The sequence below is a fragment of the Mesocricetus auratus genome, unplaced genomic scaffold (genome assembly GCF_017639785.1).
Source record: "Mesocricetus auratus isolate SY011 unplaced genomic scaffold, BCM_Maur_2.0 Super-Scaffold_100676, whole genome shotgun sequence".
Classification (NCBI taxonomy): domain Eukaryota; kingdom Metazoa; phylum Chordata; class Mammalia; order Rodentia; family Cricetidae; genus Mesocricetus; species Mesocricetus auratus.
In genome coordinates this window covers 105,736,321-105,756,691 of record NW_024429266.1, presented here as the reverse complement: position 1 = coordinate 105,756,691, position 20,371 = coordinate 105,736,321, and the positions used below count along the sequence as shown (strand labels likewise).

Genomic DNA, 20,371 nt, shown 5'->3' with positions numbered 1-20,371 from the left:
GACACTGCACTGTCACTGTAGGACACATCCCTCCTGGGCATGGTCCCTCCTCACCAGGCCCACAGGATGGGCTAGGCTAATCCAGCAAATATTGGATGAAGGCAAGAATACCTCCAGGACCTTTCCCTCCCATCTGACTTGTTAGTGCTACCCACAGCCTCTCTCTGAACTTGTGGGTCCACCAGGAAAGCCCCCCCTCGAAGCCCCTCTGCCTCAGCCTGTGTTCCCACTGGGCTTTCCAAGCAGGGCAGAGGCCTGAGGGCCTCCAGGCTATACTACAGGCACTGAGCTGGAAGGTGCCTGCCAGCCCAGGCCCCAGGCCATTTTCTGACAGTCTTTCTGGCAGGGCCACAATAACTGCTAATAAGGTTGTTTGGGCAGGGCAGGGTGGGGCAGGGGGACTGACTGCCAAGTGAGCCCCATGGGCCTAAACCAATTTGTTGATTCAATTGTATGGGATTCAAACACTCAGAGAATAGAGTCCTTTTTTTCCAGGATGGGAACTCCTGCCCTAATCCCAGGCTGGAGAGTACCCAGCAGCCACTCAGAGATGCTGCAGCCCCTCCCGGTGGTCATAAGATGCTACTTCCCGACTGCAGGGGAAGTTGGCAGGCTGCCTTCACCCCCTCCTTTGATGGCCAAAGTAACCTCCCACCTGCCACCACCACCTTCTCCTCATGCGTGGCCTGGCTCTGTATGGCCAATAGCCTTGGTTATGTCATGGTTCCTTTCTTTCTTCCTTCCTTCCTTCCTTCCTTCCTTCCTTCCTTCCTTCCTTCCTTTCTTTCTTTTATGTCATGGTTTCTTAATGGTAGAAAAAAGTTGTGAGGGAGGGGAGAACAGTGAGTTAAAGAGAGAAGGGCAAATGGATGCAGTCAAGGGACAGGTCAGAGGAGAGATGACCTCACCCCCAAGGCCTATGGGCACAGTGTAGGACAAACTCCTGTCTGTGGTAACACTAAAGAACACAGCTATCCTCAACTTTACTGCTTTTAGCCTCATCTTTGCTATCCTAGCTCAGCTCACTGCTAGCCCTCCTTCACACCCACTCACTCTGGAGACACTGGTGATGGCAGTCAGCCCACAGCGAGGGCAGGAGGAAGGAGTGGAGCCCAGAGGATTCGGCGATCAGCGCAGCCAGCAACACAGCAGGCATGGCCCTGTGAGGTGAGCTGTCTCAGGATGGCTCAGCCACACCAACCCATATGCTGGTGTGAGCCCACAAACTAAACCTGAAAGGATGTCTCAGACTCTGCCTGCCTTGGGGCAGCTCAGGTGGGGTGGGGAGCATCTTTGGAAAGGGGAACCTTACCTTCCGAGAAGAGTGCTTTTCCGAACTCTCCACATCTCCATCCAGGAGTGGCATGGCAAAGGAGCTCAGGTCCTGGGAGGAAGAGAGCACAAAGTCAAGGTTGTGGCCCTTGGGGCAGCTGTGCATGCTCTAAGAGGGAACCACTGCCCTCTCTAAAAGTTCCTAAGAACCAGCCGCAGGGAGACACAGTTGCAAAGACCCTGGTAGGAATAACTATGCTAAAGAGATACTGTATTCCTCCCTTTGGCTACCAGCCTAACGAAATAATGGAACTGAGAAATTGGTATTTCTTCAGGACTCTCAGCTTCCTGAGGAAAGGGCTATAAAGCTTTGTGCCAGCCTTATTGCCAGTTAAGAAATTTCACATCATTCTGAGAAGCTGTGAGAACACCTTGCAAAACACACTGGAGCCAAGAGACAATGATGGGCTAATGATGGGTGGACCACACCTTAACCAGGACATGGACTTATGCAAACCCCTTGCCCTCTACTTAAATCTTGAGTCTCATGCCAAGACTCACAAGATGGGAAGGAAGGGGCAGGGAGGTGGCTGGGCCTCTCACTCTCTAGTGTGGTCACACCGAATGAATGCTTTCCTGCACTTCACTGTTGCTTTCTACTTGGCTGGCATGATGAAGAAGGTCTGAGTCTAGGTGAAGGAAGCCACACTCAGTCGCCAGCCCTAACAACTCCGACAGCATAGGGGATGCTCACCCTTATCTCCATTCCTTTCCAGAATGTCAAGCAGGATGTCCAACAATAGCCACCCCTCCCCCCCCAGCAAGCCAGAAAAAAGACAAAGGCCCAGACCAAAGGGATAAAAACATAAGGAGTCCAGGCAGGCAGGCTGAAAGAGTAAGTGGCCTATCGGGATGATCTGGGCAGTGGCTGATGGACAGGACCTTTACACTTGACATGAAACACGCAGCTTCTTGGAAGAGGTCCAAGGAAGCGTGTCTCCTGGAAAGATGAGCACACTTGAGCAGGGTGATGCTGGAGCAACAGATGAAGCTTAATGAAAGTGGTGGAGGTGAACAGGAGTTGGGTTATAGCAGTTTCTTTTCCCGTTGCTGGGATTAAATTCCCAGACAAAAGCAACTTCATCGAGATTGGGTTTCTTTCCGTTCATAGTTTGGGTACAGCCCATCAGGGAAGCTGAGGCAGCAGGAGCTTGCAGCAGCGGGTCACACACATCCATAACCAGGGATGGAGAGTCATAAAACACAAGCTTGTGCTCAGCTCACCCCCGGGAATGGTCGGTCCACAGTTAAGATGGGTCTTCATTTAACCCGATGAAGATCCGGTTAGCTGACAGTTAGCGCTGACCACCACAGGGGTCTGAAGGAGACCAGGGAGGGCTGGCAGCTCTCGGCTGAGTCAGGTGTGAGTCAGAAGTGTTTCTCCAGCCTTGCTCTTCCTGTGCCCTGCATCTGACCTTGGAAAAGCCTGCACACCAGATGGGACCACCTGGACACCCATAAGCCTACAAAAATTGGCATCCTTAACACTTCCTTTTTGTTTATTAAAAAATAATTGGAAGCCAGGCAGTGATGGTGCATGCCTTTAATACCAGCACTAGGGAATCAGAGGCAGGTAGATCTCTGTGAGTTCAAGACCAGCCTGGTCTACAAGAGCTAGTTCCAGGACAGCCTCCAAAGCCACAGAGAAACCCTGCCTTGAAAAACCAAAAAAAATTGGAGTAAAAATATATACAATAAAAATTATCATCGGGCCTGTTTGTGTGTGTTATGCTGGAACGGACCCAAGGTTTTATATATGCTAGGCAAGCACTGTTACTTAAAGGTAACCATCTTTTTAAGTACATAATTCAGAGGCGGTTAAGTACACTTGGCTCCAATTTACATCTGTCATTATAACTGTCATGAGTATGCTATGTCAAAAACAGACATGAACACTCTTTTCTACAAAGTCATCATTTACTGAGTAAAAATTGATTCACTAGCTATTTCAGTTTCCTTGGCTGGAATTTGTCAAGTAATCCCCGTTTCCTTCATAGCCAGCTGAGACAAACATGGGTTCTTTTATTCCAATCTTAACTGCTACTGCTAATTCTCAGTTCACACATTATGTATCACACAGTAAACATACCTGTGTGGACATATACATGCAGGTAACAGAATACCAATGAAGGGTTCAGAAGGCTGACAGAGTTCAAGGAGTTCCAACAAGGCCTTGCTGATAAGGGTGGGAAGGGAGGCAGTGAAAGACATTGGATCAGATACGAGCCCAGTCAGAAGCAGCGTTTGTGGATTCCAGCCAAGCCACGTAGTCAGAGTTGAGTTGAGTCAGGCTGCAGAGGTGAGGTATGAGATGCTGGGCATAGGCACTACAGAGGCAAAGACAGAAGTAGGCCCAGACACATAAACGCTCCATTAAAGCAGGGACCAACCCAAGCTGAGGTCTCAGACAGTTGGGAGTTCTCTGCCTATTATGCTCTCACGCGCTGTCTCTCTGTTTCTCTGTCTCTGTCTCTCTCTCTCTCTGTGTCTCTTTCACTCACACTCTCTCTGTCTCTGTCCGTCCGTCCGTGTCTCTCTCTCTCTCCCTCCCTCCCCCTCTCCTGCTGCCATGTTTCCCTGCCATAACAGACCCCATCCCTCTGGAGCAATGAGATCAAACACACTCTTGCTTCTTTAAGTTGCCTTGGTCATGGTGTTTTATCAGCAATAGAAAGAGTTATGCACACATGCACATCACCTGGTCATACGACAGACCTCTTGGGGGCTGGGTGAGGAGGCTACACCCTTCCCTCAGTTTGGTCGGATGAGTTCTCTCACACCTGGCTCCTGATAGGATTTTAATACTCTCCTGTGCTAATGTGAACTCCATTTACTTTGAAAAATTGGTCGGGTGGTATCTTTTTACTTTTAGGAATCTGTCATTTATCAGTCTGTGCCATGGGTGGTATTGGACAGATGGCGTTGTTTGCATGCCACCAAGTTGCGGAGTCATTTTCCACAGCAGCTTGTAAGATGGAGTCTCCCAGGGAAGAGGCTCTGCCTGAAAACCATTTTCTACACTGTACGGAACAACTGAGCACAGGGTACAACCTGATCACAACAATATCTGTTTCCAGAAACGTCATCTCTTTAGGAAGAAACTCTGTAATCATCAACGCCAAATCTTCATCCTCCCTCCCTGACCCAGAAAAATCCTCTCTAGCTCTGTCTCTATGAATCTGACAACTCTGGGATCTGCAGCAGAGAAAACGACTGTTGTCTGCCTGTGGCTGGCTTATTTCAGTTAGCAGAGTCCTCAAGGGTCATCGGGTGTCAGCCTGTGGGGGGTGTACATAATGCATCAGGATCTCTTTTATCTCTCTCCTCTTTAAAGCAAATCATTTCCAGGTTATGACAGGCCACATTTTGCTTATTTCATCTATAAGTTGATGGGCCCCAGGGATGCCCAGCCTTGGGCTCACGCCCAATTCACAGGTTGAAATCCTGACTCCCAAGATTCAGAAGGGAGCTGTGTTTGGAAGTGGGCTCTTTAAAGGTGTAATTACACTGAATCAAGATCGTTAGCATGAGTGCTGATCTAACAGGAAAAGTGCACGAGGAGAAGGGCACACACAGGGGTATGCATGCATGATGACCAGGCAGAAAGCTCCAACTGGAGCCAGGGGGGGGGCTCAGAGCAATCCACTCTGCCTACACCTTAACCTCCGACTTCTGACCTCCAGACCTGTGAGAAAATGAATTATACTTTGCTGTGATGACCTTGCAAACTCAGAGAACAGGCCTAAGAATATATCTGCATGGCTTTGCTTTTGATTGTGTCTTGGTGAATATAGAGAAGCAGAATTGCCGGGCACAGGGTGATTCTATGCTGTTATAGCACAGCAGTATGCTGTTTGCTACAGTGGCGGTGCCATGGTACTCTCCCATTAACAGTACACCATTTCCTTTGTCCATGTATGTATATACGTATGTATGCATGTATGTGTGTGTGTGTATGCAGGTATGTATGTATGACCTATTTATGTACCCACCTATTTACCTATCTATTAAGCATCTGTCTAATTCACAGTACTGGGGATTGAACCCTTGTGCATGTTAGGCAAGCACTCTATCGTGAGTTCTGTCCTGGCAGCAATGTCCCCACATTCTAACCAACCTTTGTAACCTTCTGCTGTCTTGCTCACAGTAGATCCCCACTAGGGTGAGAGGGGTATCGCACATTCACTTGCATTTCTCTGGAGCCCAGCAGCCTTTTGCTTGCTATTGAGTGTCTTGTTAGTCTCTGGGAGAGGTCTGTCAGGTCCTTTGCCAGGCTTACAGTCAGCTTATGTTGTTAGGCCGTAGGGATTCTTTATGAATCCTACACCCTAGCCTTTTATTTCATACATGAGTGCAGACATCTCATTCTGTGTGTGGCTCCTTCACTCTTCTGGCTGTGCCTGGAGATGCGGAGACAGCTCTGATCTGAGTTAGTTGCCTCATCTATTTTCCCTTTTGTCCCTCTGCTCACAAGGCTGTACTCAAGAAACCATTGTCAAATCTAGAATCTCGAGGCTTTCCCTAGACACTCTTTATACTTAAGCACATTTAGGTCTCTGGTCCATTTGGAACGGTCTTTACCATGGCATCACGTAACTGTGCCGCATTGCCCTTTGCACGTGGGCGTTCAGCTTCTCCAGTGCTGCTTGGTGAGGCTATGGCCCTTGCCCCACTGGCGAGTCTTTCACCCCATCAACAGTCAAATACAGGCTAGAGAGACGGCGCAGTGGGGAAGGTGCTCGCGGCCAAGTCTGATGGCCTTGGTTTGGTCCCTGGGGTCACAAGCTGAGAAGGAGCCCTGGCTCCTGAAAGCTGTTCACTGACTCCACATGTGTGCCGTGGCATGTATGCATGTGCATGCATGCATGCATACATATACCCCTCCACCCACACACACTAAATTCAGTGTAAAAACGTAATTTGGTCATGTCTGAGGGTGTCTATTGCTCTGGGTTTCCACGCAACTTGGGGATGAAAGGGTTTATTCCATCTTACAGTTCATTTCCACTGAAGAAGTCAGGACAGACACCCAAGCGGGTCAGGAACCTGGAGGCAGAAGCTGATGCAGAAGCCATGGAGGAGCACAGCCTACTGGCTTGCTCCCCATGGCTTGCTCGGCCTGCTCTCTTATGGAACACAGGGCCACCAGTTCAGGGGCAACACCACACACAATGGGCTGGAGCCTCCCCTATCAATCACTAATTAAGAAAGTGCCCCACAGGCTGCCTACAGCCAGATCTTGTGAAGGCAATTTCTCAGTTGCGGTTCCCCCCCTCACATGACTCTAGCTTGTATCATGCTGACATAAAGCAGCCAGCACAGACTATAAACATGAGAATTTATGGGCTCTCTTTTAGCAATGTGCTGTGTGTAGTCTGCTTGGAGTGTTTCTCGACACTGCAAACTCTTCAATCCAAGGTCAGTCGTCCACAGCTTCCCACTCACTCCCAGGGCCTGACTGGAATTTAACTACTCAGGGGCAGTACCCACATTACCTCCCCAGCCCTTGGCACAGGCCTGGATCTGGCACTTCATAAACTGCCCAGGCCTGCTGCCGCCCTTCCTGCCGACCCACCCTGAGATGCTGGTGTGTGCACTGAACACCTCCTATGGACCAGCAAAGCCTCATCCAGGTATCCACTCTGCCGTGGTCCCACTCTGAAGTAGAGCTAACCTCTCTCTCATCTGTGTTTCCAGTGCTTCAGATGTGTCTTTATTATGGGATACCTAGCTCTGAACGAAAATCGTAACTCTGAGTCTGTCAAGGGCAAGAGGACAGCCACTCACCTTGTCATTGTCTGGGTCACCCTGTGACAGGCAGTTGGTTTCTAATGTGTCTGAATTAAGTCCTGACCACGCACCCCCTTTCCCAGAAGCCGGTGTGGAGGGAGGGCATGCAGGGTGTGCAGAAGGCTAGCCAGCAAGCAGGCCCACGGAGCTGCAGGGCACTGGTAAGGGAGTTGAGCTGGGAGGGTGGTGCTAACTCTCTTCCTGTTACTTTTAATGGGCAACATTCCTCTCCAGCTTCTAACATTTGCTTGCTCAGGTGCTTCTGTGTCCCATGAAAACACTTGAATGCCCACAAACACTTGAATGACCACCCAAAGAAGCTGAATGCTTTAGCAACTGAGGCAAAGAAGCTCGGGACCTCAAGACAAGCTCTTCTGCACAGAGCTGGGACCAGAACACTCTCATCAAGGTTTGCTTGCAATAGCATGAGCTCATGTAAGTGTCTGATCAAGCCAGCCATAGCTCCTTGGTTGGTTTGGTCAAGCAACCCACCAGGGAAGTCCCCTGGCACTGGTGACTGGCTTTGCTGGAAGACTTCCATGTTCCACATTCCAGGATTCTAATCTGGGCTCTCATCTCTCAGTGTTCATCAAGATACCTATACACCTTGGGGGACTTAGTAGGGAAAAAACTTTCTCTGCAACTATGGAAATGAGCCTGTCAGCTTGTAGAGCAATGAGGCCCTGGCTTCTTTGTTCTGCCAACCTTGCAGACCGATAGGGCTCCTTTATGCACACAGTGTTAGCTCTAACCTTACCTGAGCCTCAGACTTCCCTTGCTGCTGCTGTCTGTCTGCTACAGACTCCCAAACCATCTGCTCACAGGCACATGGTGCTGACATCTTCCTGGGTTGCACAGAAACACTGCGCTGTGGGAAAGGAAATGCTAGCCAGAGGCAGCCTTGGCACCAGGGCATGCCCCAGATGCCTGAAATGTATCAGACCAAGACCACTTGATGGCCCCATCTGGGTCTCTGGAGATAGTGAACTTTCAGGATTTGGATGGCTAAAGTCACTTGTTAGGAAACACCAGGAACCCCCTGAAGTATAAACTGGCTTTAAAATCAGCTCACCTGTCTATAGAAATACAGGCAAAGCCAAGTGTACCACAAAAAGTAAGGCTTTAAAGACAGTACCATTGTTGACCTGCATGTTGTAGAGGTGTGGTGTGTGCATGTGTTTACCTGCACACATGCTTGTAGAGGTCAGAGGACAATGTCACATATCATTCCTCAGATGGTCTCTCAATGGAACTTGCTTTTTGAGACTGGTCTCCCAGTGGACTGGAGCTCATCCAATAGGTTAGTACGGAAGGCTAGTGGTATTATCCCGTCTATAGATGATGTTGAAAGCGAGAGAGGTCCAAGACAGTTGCCCAATACTAGATTAAAAGACATCAGCACAAAGTCCTACAGCACAGCTGCACCTGCTCATAGCTCAGAGACCTTTACAATAGACCTGTCCCCTCTTTGGGTGAGCATTCCAGAATCAGAGATCAACAATTAATGGTTAAAGGCTTTGAAGACACAGAGCTCTTCTCAAAGCCAGCATACCTGACACCTTACCCTCAGGAGAAGAAAGACCAGGAGGATCTGTACCTCTCAGTGATTCACCCCCAAAGAGGGCTACAAACTCTCTTTGTATCTAAAAGTAGCAGATGCTGCTGGAAAGTACAGAAAGATACAAACAACCCATCCCCAACTGAAGCACTCACTTCACACTTCAGCACTGTTTGGTATAGTTCACCTGCGTACCCTTCCCAGCCTCCTCCTCATCTCTTATCTCAGTATCTCCAGTAAGATAAACAGACTCGGGAACGAATGCTTATGACTCCCTGATTCACATAAAGACTGGGTGTGTTTTTTCTCCTGACTTAGCCCTGGCTGTAAAGCAGGGACACAATCTGGCCTGTGTGCCTGAATCCTCTGTCTTTACAGAACTCCACTGTTGTTCCAGCTGGGACACCCCAGAAAGAGGGCTGACAAAACCACACATACAGAACCAACAGAACAGCTGCCAGGGTCCCCTGCCTCTGAAGGACACAGGGTCTTAGATGTCAGAGTCATGGCAGAAAATTCCGTTTTGCATCCTAAGGGGTTAGGAATACATCTGGGATGACTTTCTTTCTCCACCCTGCTGAGCAGACCTAAGGACCCAGAGCATCCCCTGGAGCTACCCTGGGCCTTGAGCCGAGGATCCCTCCCAGGCACAGGGACAGCAAGGTGAAGCTCCACTCCCTGTTTACTCTGGGGGGTGGGAGGGAGATCTGGGGCATGTTGGCACTGCAGCTTTCCTTTCCATCTGTCAAATGAGAGGGTTGAAGAAGATAATTTCAGCTTGCAGGGTCTGTTTTCAGCTGGACGAGGGGGTTCAGGAGCTAAAGGGTGTGCTGTGAGAGTCAGCACAGAGGAAGCCTGAGTCACAGAACATTTCCTACCCCAGAGTGCCAGAGAAGCGCTTCTGCACCTCCACGTTCTAGATAGCCCCTCACCAGCACCGGGTGAAGGAGCTCCTCCAAGGGTGCTCCACAGAGGACGTAGAGGACAGTCACACTGCCGGTTTCCCACCTCTCTGGGCCGCTTGATCATCATCTTCAATCCAAACCCTCATTTCCTTGATTGACACCTAAGGCCCTTGATCCTAAGGACCTGGACATCAGTGCAAAGCCAGCACAGGACACTTGCTGTGACCCTTAATGTGACCTCCTGGGGTTTCTATCTGGACTTCCTCTTCCTAGACATCTTTCCCTCCTGAGTCGTGGGCCTGGCAATTGGCTCCGGAGCCTCTAACTGCACCTGAATCTAAGATGTCACTATTGTTTGAGACTGCCATCATTGGCCCTGGCAAGCTCTTCAGATGGGAGGTGGCTGTAGTCTTACACAACCCCTGAAAACCACCAAATGGGCAGTTCTAGGTACTGATGGGTAGTGGGTGAAGGCCAGAGCCAAGGGCAACTGGAGTCTTTTGAGAAACTCTCCTGTTATATAACTGCTCTCAGAAGAACAAGGAACAAATGTGGAGTCACCAGAATTGGGTGACAGAGGGATGGTGGTCGAATGAAGGAAAGCCTAAACCCAACCTTCAGAGAATTTCCAGGTTGATGAATTAGAATCCTGCAGTTCAAGAGATTTCCTGATGTCAAACCCATACTCCCAACCCCCACCCACCCACATACACACAATTTTTACCCTCCTTCTTCACCTAGTCCTGACTGACTCCTGGCTTTAAGGACAGTCCTTGCCCTGGTATCTCCAATTCCTTCCCAGCCTATGCCGACAGTGGTTTTTCTAGTAGGCTAGCAGAACCAAACAATAAACTCCTCTTGTTTGTTTGTTTGACAAAGACTCTTGGTATACAGCCTAGACTGATCCTCCTGCCTCACCTCCTGAGTGCTGGGAGGACAGTTAGGTGCCACCATATCTGGCACTATATTTCACTCCCTTTCTTGTATTAGTTACTGTTCTTGGCATTGGGTATGCTCTGAATCATAATTTGAGGTCACAGCCCGTCCTGGTGGCAAAGCCATAGATAGGGTTAGGACCTCGAGGCAGCGGGTCACATCTCCAGGGTCAGAGAGCAGGGGACTCTTGTCAGCTTGCTTGCTCCTTTTCATTCAGTCCAGGGCCCCAGCCCACGGAATAGCGGTGCCCACAGTTATAGGAATCTTCCTACCTTAGTTAATTCAATCTAGAAACTGCTTCACAGACATGCCCAGAGGTTTGTCTACTAGATCTTAAGTAGATAGTCAAGATTAGACATCACTGCTCTAAAACGCAGCAGCTGCAAAGTCCTTAAGCCACATTTCTGAGCTCTCCCATCCCGCTGCACCCCAGAACCCTTCACTCAGAAACTTTCCCTCATCCCCCGTTGACATTTCACAATGCAGGACATCATTTTACTTCTCAGAGCCTGTTTTCAGCCTTCAAACCCTCCACACCACAAGGTGTTAGCTGTGGAAGTCACATAGGCTGTCACAAAAGCCCTGCACATCCTTTATACTCCCAGCGACCAGGAACACAGCCTGGACTGATGGCCATGGCTGCGGAGAGGTCAAGCGGGTAGAGGAATCCAGAACACTCTCTTGTCTTCACCTGAGCCCAGGGGCTGCTGCCTCCCTGGGATGGGAGAGCCGATTCTCCCTTCTCCAAGCAGAAGCAGGATTAATGACCTGCTCAGCCATCTTAAGGCCCTGCAGAGTTTGCAGACTCCTAGTGTTTCCTGCCCTTGGCCAGAGCTACATGGAAGCTCAGAAGGAGCTACTGGTTTCCCTACATTACCCTGAGGACACTGTCTAGTGGAACACGCGTCTTCTCCTTCCTGCTCTGGACTAGTCATGCTGCGGGATGCCCACCCACATGCCTTCTATGTGCCCAGGCCACCTTAGCATCACCTCACTCAGCCCCCACAGCAGCCTCTTACAGAAAACTGTTCCCAGGCAGGGCTGAGTCCAGAGTCTGCCATTACAGGAGACCGGTGACTCCAGTCAGCCTTGTGTCTTGTCTTCTTCCAGCCGTGCTGAGACCCTCTTGGAAAAAGTGAGAATAGGGATGGGGTGCACACAGGGATTGACGGGGTGCAAATCACAGGGCTCTGAGACACTCTCCACAGAGGCGGAGGCAGGAGTCCAGGATGCACAGACGTCACCACTCCCCGCAGATGGCACTGCCTTGTTATGGGCCCCCGCATCAATCCAGAACAACTCTCCTCTCCACAGGAGCCACTGCAGACTCTTGCCCGAGAAAGGGAAGAAGGGGGCACCATTGAGCATAAAGCTGGTGACAGCTAATTTGATACGCTGACCCGGCAAGCCCCAAGTCCACTGACTCTCTGGGCAAATCAAGGCGGTATTTGGAGCATGCCCTGCCGATGTGGCTAACATCGGCAGTCAGTGGGCTACAAGGAAAGCAATGGCTCTCTAAGCTTTGGGTGGACCACTTCCAATAAGCTGCAGGCCTGGAGTCCAAACAGAGGCTTCCAGAAGAAGGAAAAGCTTTGCTTCAAGATCACAACATCTACATGGTCAATCTTCTCTGTGGATTGTCCTACTCCAATAGCCTCACATAGAACCTTATAAGTAAAAACTTACATATTGTACATAATCAATACATTACTTTATGATTAGATATCTCCCTAATATGTATATAAATATATTTTTTAAATCTATTGATACAGATCTATCTCCTTTCCATGTATTTCCTTCCATCCATCTTCTTTTGGAGGCCTTGCCTCTGCGGCATCCTCCTATGCCTGGGATGGAGAACCTAGCAGAGACCTAGGAAAACAGTATGAAACATTTGAAGGTTTTTGGGCTCGCTGCAGTGACATCATCCTCAGCTGACAGGTGGTCCTGTATCTGCAGAGTCATCCTTTCCTGAGAACCAATGTACTCTGCAAAGGAAATGGGTGTGTGAGGGGACAAAGGCAGATGTGAGAGGGACCTGTCCCGGGAGTATTCACACATTCTGGAAACAGTTAGTAAATTACTGTGGAAGAAACGTACCGTGTGTAAAGGAAATGCCCAGCTTCCCCTATGTGCCCAGCCTGTAAAACAGGATGGTCTTTCTTTCCTCCTAGCTGGGGCCATGTCAGTCTCATCCTGCATCTCAGTGCATGGGGTGTAACTGAGTAACCCTTCCGGGTCCAGTCAGTAGGCAACAAGGGCTACTACTTCCTCTTCACCTCAGGGTCTCTGGCTCTTCCGTACTTCCAGACACGGGGGGCACCTGGAAGGACTGTCGTTCCCTTCGACAAATGGGCACTCTGACCACGCTAATGAGCTCAAGTGGGTGTGGGGTGGGGACGAGAGACAACAGCTCAAGACCCCATGACAAGGAACTGTGCTCTAATGGGTGTCTTGGCTCGCTCAGGTCTTCTGCAGCAATTGTAGACAAGATGGTCCTTAACTGCAGGGCTCTTTTCAGCTCTGACACCCTGTGGTTTTACTAAGATCAGTTTTTAAAAGGACAGCGCTGGGACTCTTGAGAGTGCTTACTCACTTGCAAAAGCCAACTGCCAGCCAAGGCTGTGCCCACCTCAGAGTTAAACCTCTGTGGGCACCATAAGCGCTATGCCAGAAGCTGTCATTACGTGGTCCAGTTTGGAAGCTCTCCCTCACTTTAAAGGTAAATTCCTATGAGGGGGGACACAAAATGCTGCCAGGCCCATCCTTTGGTGCACAATCCCAGAGGGGCCCCAGACAGATCAGGGCTCTCCGTTGACCGTCTTCTCTACCTGTCCTGCCTCATGCTCCCAACAAGTTAAAGTCAGTTCATTCTGGAAAGGGAACCTGAATAGAACTGAGCAGGGGGATATTTTCAAAAAGGCCACATGTGGCTCTGAGGCACACATGTCTGTACTTGGGAGGGTCCTGTGCAGAAGAGGACACTTCTGAAGAAATGCATAGGGATCCCTCTCACCTCTCCTCCCCACCCCTGGATGATCCGGGGCTCTGCAACACCGCCCAGAGTTGAAGTCCAATGTGCTTCCAATTCTACCTTTTAGAACACACGTGTCCAGTGTACTGAGCCAGGAGATTCTCAGCAAACACTCCTTAAGTCTAAGGATACTTCCCACCCTTCTTGTTTCTCCCTCCTGCTCTAGGCCAGGAACATGACACATTCAAAAGCACCAGAGTTCCAAGGAGAGAGGAAACTAAGAACAAAAGAGTGGGGGACTCGATCCATGAGACAGAGGAGATGTGCCTTCGTTCATCCGATCTCTAAGTGCCTTCCTTTATTTGCATTCTCTCTCCCTCTCCCCACCTCTCATCTTGGGTGGGGATGGGAGGCTTGTCTAGAGCATCTGACTGTTTTTTTTTTCCAGACTGACAAACCCAACCTGTCAGTGGATCATGAAACTGACTTAGCAGACAGTGCCATCACCAAACACTGAATTGGAACAACATTTCTGGCTGGAGAGATGGCTCAGTTAGTAAAGTGTTTGTTGTTCAAGTTTAAGAACCCAAGTTCAGAGTCCCAGAACACATGTAAAAGCTGAGCATGGTAGCACACCTCTAACTCCAGTACTGGGGAAGTAGAGAAAAGCAGATGCATGGAGTTCAAGGCATTCATTCCATCCAAGTCACTGAGCTCTGGGTTCAACGAGAGACCCTGTCTCAAAAAATTAGGTGGAGTGTTATTAGAGCTGACACCGACATCAACTTTTGACCTCCACAGCAGAGCATACATATACATGTGTATCTGTACATGCATACCTGTATGAACACATACATATACCATACACATGTGTGCGCATGCACACACACAGAGCACATACATGTTTGTTACGTATAACTTGCATCCTGATTATTCATATAAACACAGAGCACCAAACACTATTTCTCACAGTGTTATGGACAAGAAAGTCTGAATGACTCTGCCTTAGAAAAATCTGGGAACAGTGTACTTGGTTTCAAGGAGGAGAGATGAACAGATACGTCTCTGAGGTATCCGGAGAAGTTCAGAATAGCAGATGTTGGTTTTCCTCCCCTCACGCCTCTCTTTACCCAGAACAAAATGTACACAAAAAAGGACTACAGACTTACATGCTCTGCCCACTCCAGGCAGGGGTAGTTTCCTTGCTCCTCACCTCCCAGGCACCGCCTCTGGTCCCTCCCCTGACCTGATCTGTTGTCTTAGTCACTGTTCCATTGCTGGGAAGAGACTGACACACATGACATGCACATGAACACCCCACACACAATAAACTAAAAAATAAAACTTAATTTAAGGAAGATTTACACAGTCCTTCCCCAAGGTTTGAATAAAAGGGCAACAACTCTCAAGTGGAGAAAGACTCAAGTCTGGAGCCCCAGGGATGTTGCTTCATGAACCAGTGCCTACGCTGGGTGGTTTTATCAGTGACGCTGCTGCCTTGGGGACACCCACTCCTTCAAGTAGCTCCATTAAACTCATCGACTCACTAGACTGTCCTTGGGGAGGTGTTACTCTACCCCTACCTGAGGGTTGCCTTGCAGGGTGGGGGTGAATCCATTCACATCTCCTCAGGAAAAGTCACACATTGTGCACCAGAAGCCACTTACTTCTGTCCAATCACAGTGTCCCTAGATGACTTCCCAATAATGGACTGCCTAAGTGATGTCTGCCACCTCTGCGCCAACCTGACTTGGGCTAGATGTTCCCCCACCCCATACGCATGCCATGTTCTAATGCTTAATCCAGAGGATCGGGCAAGTGGGGGATGCTACAGCTGGGAACGGTCTTAACCGTCTCGGTTCCTGAGTTACAGGACCAGGCATTCAAAGAGGGTCCAGCAAGTTGCCCAGAGCCACGTGGCAAAGCAGTGTCCAGGTCTTGCTATTTCCAGGACTGGCAGAGGCATGGCAATGGTGGCTGCAGGTTAATTTCCAGCAGGATGCTGAGGGCCATCCATGCTGGCATGTGCTCAGTGGTCTATGCTACTAAATGTCACAGAAAGGAACCTCAGAGACTGTGTCACTCTCCTGCAGAGCCCGGTGTCCACGGACAGGGCAAGAAAAGAGCTCCATGTTGCAATGGAATCTTCCATGGGAAGGGCAATGACACTCCAAATGACTTAATGTCAGCTCTCAAGAAAATCATTTGGGGATTAGTATCATTATTTACCTACTCAGTGCCAGTTGTTTAGAACACCTCTGCCCTGGCCACCACCATGTCAGGTAGAAGAAACTCATTTCCCACCTGTGTCCTAAGTTCTTCATCACCATTTATAGACCTTTGGGGACTTTTGTTTGCTCCCTAGAAGGGTGTGTAGGCCCACCTGTCCCAGGCCCCCGCCTCCCTGCAGCACCATGAATGTAACTCACACTTAGGATAGGCCCCGGAACTTCAGCAGTTACACCCTGACACAAACAGTCCTGGGGACAGAGGGACAGATGCCAAGGGGACATGACAACAACCAGGGCTGGGCACAGTGAAGAAGGGATCCGTGGGTCCCATTGGGTTCTGTGACAGTGGGACTGTTCCATATGCCACATGAGTGGGCAGGTGACATTATATGCTCATCAGAACACACAGAACACACAGACCTGAGAGTGAGCCCTTCTAGAAACCTTAGGCTTTAGATGGTGATGCACTTAGAAGGCTGCAGCACTGGTAACAAACCCTAAGATAACAGAAATAGCAGAAATGGGAGAGAATATAGGGGACTCTTTATACTTTCTGATGTAGTATTCTATAAAGCTAAAGCCTCACCCCAATCCTTAAAATTAAAATATTTTTTAAATAACACAATAAGACAGCAAACATCTAAAGATGGCTTCAAGTCCTCTGTCACTCAATCACCATTGAGCATTACGGCAGGAGAAAACAGGGAGACCATGACTTGGCCAGGAGCCTGCCTGCAGCACTTCAGAGGCATCTGCGGTCATGCTTTACCTGGAGACGGGAGCCTAGAGGCCAGTCCACAGCCTGGTGCTGTGCAGAAGGCAGAGGAACAGAGCGGGTGCCTTCTCCGGAAGTCGGCAGGTCTTGGGATCTTTATAAGACAGCCTTGGATACATAGGATAACCACGGCCCTGGGAACCTGCTGACTGTCCATGCAGGGAAGGGCATGAGAGGCAGGCCCTCCATTCTCAGGCTCCCGCCTTCACACTCAAGGTTGAGGTCAACACCAGGTGGTGTGTGACAAGCCCTAGCACATATGGAGGGAATGCAACTCTGATGTCTCACTATGCAGTTGGGCTAATGGTGGGGACTAACTGGGGCAGCGGAATACATAATGCCGGGTTCCTGGTAGGAGATGCGTGGTTGCTAATGAATCTAAACAAGGACATCACTAGGTTTTTGGTTTTTGTTTCTTCTGCCAACAAACCCATCCATGCTGGAGGGGCTTGTTATATAAAGAGGAGAGGGAGGAACATGCAGGGGTGTGCAGCCAAAGTCACCAGACCAGATCAGCTGTGCTCCAGCGGGGGTTCCAGCAGGGAGTCAGGTACAAAATAACAGGGATTTGTTTATGGCTTTGCTTTTCCAAGGAAGAAAAAAGGCCCACTCTTCTCGAATCCCAGTTCATCTACTGGAACCGAGTTCAGATTATTCTGGAAGGAGGCCACCCCTTCCTCATGTGTAGGACCCAGGCTCTTGGGACTAAGAAGAAATCCCCGAGTGTATCTTCCTCAGCTGGTCTGCCCCCCAGCAGGGGGCCTGGCATCTTTAATTCCAACTGAAGCCTCACAGAGGACTCTATGAGGTACCACACATGGTGGCCCTAAGGCCAGGGGACTCTGGATGGGTTGTCCCCTGTAGAGTCAGGAAGAAAGCCATTCAAAGGCCTCAAGAAGCCCCTGAAACATACATGACCTTGGACCACTGAGGAGAGAGTTGCCTGCAAGCCCAGTAGAGAGCTCCAGGACTCGAGTTTTCATGGTGCTCCCCTGGGCTGGGGTGGGCTTTGGTGACACAGCTGTCTTTGAGTCACTCCTGCTCCTGCAAGGAGCTCCAAGCAGCTCCTAATTGACAAAGTTGGACTTTGGGAGTGTCCTTACTGTTGTCAGTTCTCTGTCAGGGTGAACCAATATTTGTTCATGTCCCTCTGAAAACAGTGTCATACAACACCCCCAACAAGTTCACATACTGCAAATATGATCCCCAAATTCTTGTTAAGGCTACTTAAAGGTGGGATCTTTGGGAGGTGATTAGGACTATATGAAATGCAGAGGATGGGGCTTTTTAAGAAGAGGAAGAGAGACCTGAGCCCCCATGCTGGTTCTGTCTCATCATGGGACAAACTCCACCTATTTGTGATGAAGCACAGAGACCATCCCCAGATGCTGACACCATGCCTTCAAGACCACGAGTGAAATAAACCTCCATTCTCTATAAATGGCCCAGCCTTGGGCATTTGTTATAACCACAGACACAAAAAGGGACCACATGCTCATGTCCCTTTGCCCTGTACAACTCCAAAATCCTGTGTAACAGGAGAGCTTTGTATCCTAGGACCTTATCCTGCCTCAATAAACACGGTAGAAGAGTGATGGAGGATGATTCCTGACAAAAGCCTTGGGCCTCCACGTGTACATGTGCCTCTCCTGTACACACACATGTGTGTCACACACACACTATATATCATGTGCACGTACATGAAGATGGAAGAAGAAATGAGAAATCACTGATGTCCACGCTCAGGAGACACGGTGTCCTGCAGCTTCCAGTAGACGTGGATCGGGATCTCCATACTTGTGCTGGGAGAACCCAGCCGCTGTGTAACTGGTTGGACCCCCAAGCGACTGCATCATGGGGAAGCTCCTGCCAGCAACACGGGGAGGGCTGTGCAGAGAGGGAGCTGCACAGTCAGTGGGGCCTCAGATGTGAGAAGGAAGGAACCTTTAAAATGTCCCCACCTTGGTCATGTCTGACAGAAAATGCAAGTGAGTCCCAGGCTGCCCGAGAGCCCTGAGGGGCGGTTCCAAGCTCTGTGTGTGAGGGTAGAGAGGTTGGGGGCAACACATGACCCGAATGCCAAGTACCCTGTCAAAATTACTCCAGTTTCTGTTTCCTAGTTTAAAAATCTAGAATCATAGGCATTTCCTACCAGAAAATGCATTCACACATGTAAGGCTATAAACACATATTACTGTGCTGTGTGGGAACCATTTGAAAAATGCCAGTCATTACTTTAAAAGACTTGGCTGATTTTAAGGGCAAGAAGCTATTATTACGGCGCCCAGCGGGTAAGAGACAGACTCTTCTTTCTCAGAGCATTGATTAGAGGAAAGAGGAGAATTCAACCCACCACTCGCAAACGCACAGTAAGAAGCAGTGTGGGCAGGCAGGGTGAGGGGACATGAGGAAAGAGCAGTAGGAGGGTAGAGAGGCCAGGGGAAGGGGGATGGAGGACTCAGGGAGTGAAGGAAGGAAATAGGGAGGGTGGGGACGGAGGAGAGATGAAGGCAGGCAGGAGATGGTGTGGCTGGTGCTCTCTGGTCTAGCCTGGGAGAGGACAAGGAAGATTGCTGGTGACTACGGCAATCTTCTCTTTGAAGGGGCAAAACGAAGTGTTTCCCTGTGATTGCTTAGTTGGCCATGAGCAGCTAGTCTCTGCACTCAGCTGGACTCTTAGCAACTCGGGGCACACCGACTGTCTAAGGCTGAACAGGAAGGCCGGCACCAGGAATGACCACACGAAATTGTTAGTTAGCATATGTTTCCTATGTAGACTTTCAAAACTGAGGCGATGGGAGGGAGGGAACAGAAGCCCTAAGGAAATCTAAAAATGCATTTCAATGGCCAGCTGTGTTGGTCAAGCCTATACTCTCAACACTCCAGAGGCAGAGGCAGGAGGATTGCTCACAGGTTCAATCTGGTCCCTGTAATCAGCTCCAGGCCAGTCAGGGACACACAGTGAACAAACCACAGTGAAAGTACAGTGCAAGCCTGTATGGTGACACACACCTGTGACCCAGCACTCAGGAGGTGGACACAGGAGGACCAGGAAGGAGCTCAAGGCCATCCTGGGCCATATGAGATGCCATCTTTAAAAAGCATATTGTAACTACAGACATGCGTACTCTTTGGCACATCCAGTGAGGGTCTGGAATCCAGGGAGATGTGGGGAAAGCAAAAATAATACATGGGACCCAAGCTAAACAGTCTCACGATGGTGACAGGGAAGGGACTGACTATAATAGGACACTGAGACCTTTTGGAGGTGATGGGAGTATCTATGCCACAATGTGCTGGCTACACACTTATGTACATTTACCACAAGCCAGCTAACTGTGCTCACAACTGATGGGCTGCAGTGCATGTGAATAACATCCAAGTCAAGCTGACTTACAACTGACACCAGCCAACCACCAAATACCCATGTGGTGGGAAGCAAAGCACGCCATCTGCTGAATGTGGGAAATGCCTATGCTCTGAAGCCCAGGAAGCTGAGCCAACTTTCCCACGCCATGTGGGTAGACTCTTGAGGATGCAGCTGGGCTTTGGGTGGTGACTATGCTCCATCATCTCACAGGAGCCTCCAGTTCAGTTGGTGCCATGAACCTGCCATACCTTGATGACACAGGGACTTGAACCTTCCTCCCCTCCACAGTGAAGGACGTGGCCAGCATCTCACATCCCAAAGCCTGGCTGTGTTGTCTAAGAAGAGTCATTTGTTAGGTATCAAAATCTGAGTTCCCCCAGTAACTGAGTGTGGGAAAGTGTGAGGTGTCACAAGCTCATATAAGTGCTGACACTGCCGGTAGCCAGATCCCTTATTTAGGTCAAGTCAGTATTTCAAGATAACTCAGAACTCATTAAGTC

At 49.6% G+C, this 20,371-nt stretch overlaps 1 protein-coding gene across 2 annotated transcripts in view; it reads right to left on the bottom strand.

The window, feature by feature from the left end:
- Prkag2 (protein kinase AMP-activated non-catalytic subunit gamma 2) overlaps window positions 1-20,371 on the bottom strand; it is a 249,890-nt gene that overhangs the window by 180,681 nt on the left and 48,838 nt on the right. For both annotated transcript variants that reach the window (XM_040737111.1, XM_040737112.1), the window contains exon 2: window positions 1,313-1,384. In XM_040737111.1, coding sequence (XP_040593045.1) covers window positions 1,313-1,384 — 72 coding nt within the window. The remainder of the gene's footprint in view (window positions 1-1,312; window positions 1,385-20,371) is intronic.